The following is a 2,003-nucleotide window of genomic DNA, read 5'->3' as shown; positions in this document are numbered from 1 at the left end:
TCCCTTTAAGAATGGTTCCATCTGTGCTTTCCATAATAAGTAGTTCTCTATTGTTAACTTGGTGGTGATGAAATGGGTAGAGGAGTTAATGGTGGTCGGGTTGTGGGAAGGTGGTGGGGAAAAGGAAGGAGAGGAAGAAGAAGAAGAAGAATGTCTTGAGTTGGCCATGGATGGGGGACGCGAGTCCTAGATGGCTCTGGATACCATAAACAAACACGTAAAGAACAAGCAATAATGCACTCAAGGTGCTTGAGGAAATGACACAATTAGAGAGTAAAAGTTTCCTTCGTGTTTTGCACTCACCAACCTACTGTTCATTACATCTGTATGCTACTTATATCAGAGAACTATCCAAAGAATCAGATTACATCAACGGTGTAGATTTACACAAGAATTGAAAATGATATTCTAGACCTAGGACACTTGTAGCTCTTTTCATTGGTTCTCTTGAAGATGCTTTTGGTAGAGTCTCTTTTGTAGCCGTTGTGCATGAGTCTGTTGTTTGCTTTTGGCAGTGGTCTGTGCTGTCCTGTATAGCAGTTTGGGTGTGAGCCTTGCCATGTGCATTACCATGCATTGTGGTTGCAGAAATTGTCATTGCTTCAATAGTAATTAATGTTAACTAAATTAATAAATAGATTAATTAGCTTAGAAGACTTACCAACTCTTTTTGATCTTATCTGTGCTAAGAAGAAAACATGCATAGACCCATTCGGTAGTACTATAGACTCCCCCTCGATCTATGTATAAATAGACATGTTTCCATGCAACATATATGTCTCATCCCTCATCCAAGCAAGAATACACACTTACAACGCTAAAAGTAAGTGCTAGAGACATCCTCAAACATACAGATCATGAAAACTAAGTACCTCATAATAGTTGTGGCCCTTTTGGCTTTGGCTTGCTCCCTTGCCTCTGCCTATGACCCTAGTCCTCTGCAGGACTTTTGTGTTGCGGTCAAGGATCTCGCTTCTGCTTGTATGTAAACATTTTTGTTACTATTATTATCATTATATTCTGCAGTAGAAATCATTTCAAGCATTTGCATGGATTGTTTATCTCATGTTATGAATCCATATATTAATGTAACTATACTTCCATTAATTTCTGCATCATATGTTTATGTTATTTCCCTTTGTCTGTATGTCCCATTTGTGATGATGAGATAGCACTTGTCCTTTTTATTTTTATTTTTTAAATAGTATTTGTGAATGGAAAGTTCTTCAAGGACCCAAAACTTGCCTTAGACAATGACTTCTTCTTCTCGGGACTAAACGTTCTCAGAGACACCTTAAATCCTCTTGGGTCGAACCTCATTGCTGTGAATGTGGATAATCTAGTAGGCCTCAACAACCTAGGCATATCCTTGGCTCGTGTCGACTTTGCACCATATGGTTTGATTCCTCCCCACATCCACCCATGTGGCACTAGATTTCTCATAGTCTTAGAGGGTACTCTGTACATTGGGTTTGTCACGTCCAACGGAGATGGTAACCTCCTCTTCACCAAAATGCTATATCCAGAAGATGTCTTTATATTCCCAATTGGCCTAATTCACTTCCAGTTGAATGTAGGAAAGACCAACGCAGTTACCTTTGTTGGTTTGAGTAGTCAGAATCCAGGGGTCATCACCATTGCAAATGCAGTCTTTGGATTTGACCCAAAAATCAATCTCGATGTTCTCGCCAAGGCCTTCTAGGTGGACAAGAATTTGGTTGAGTACCTTCAAAAACAGTTCTGGTGGGACAACAATTAGAGAAATGTTTGTAATAACTATAACGATCCATTGCATGAATGGTTCGAGTAAATTAAGATTTCCTAGTATTTTACATTCATTGAACCTGCCTGTCTTCTGGGTATCCTGACAAATTTAACAGATGAGCGTAAGAAATTAAACAGCCATGAATTTTGCAACGCTTATTTTTTTTTTTTTTTTGTTTTAGGATATTGAAAGAGAACTTTCAGGTGTAGAAGTCTTACATGCACAGATCTGGATCTTG

At 38.8% G+C, this 2,003-nt stretch overlaps 1 protein-coding gene across 1 annotated transcript; it reads left to right on the top strand.

Moving 5' to 3' along the window:
- The first annotated feature begins 857 nt into the window (after positions 1-857).
- LOC122314153 (germin-like protein subfamily 1 member 13) lies at positions 858-1,702 on the top strand. The gene is made up of 2 exons (XM_043129565.1): positions 858-981; positions 1,206-1,702. Exons 1-2 carry the CDS (start codon positions 858-860, stop codon positions 1,700-1,702), a joined length of 621 nt encoding a protein of 206 aa, XP_042985499.1.
- The last annotated feature ends 301 nt before the right edge of the window (positions 1,703-2,003 follow it).

This window comes from Carya illinoinensis, chromosome 6 (assembly GCF_018687715.1).
Source record: "Carya illinoinensis cultivar Pawnee chromosome 6, C.illinoinensisPawnee_v1, whole genome shotgun sequence".
In the NCBI taxonomy this organism is placed as follows: domain Eukaryota; kingdom Viridiplantae; phylum Streptophyta; class Magnoliopsida; order Fagales; family Juglandaceae; genus Carya; species Carya illinoinensis.
Note: the sequence above shows the minus strand (reverse complement) of the source record. Positions and strands in the feature narration are given on the sequence as shown.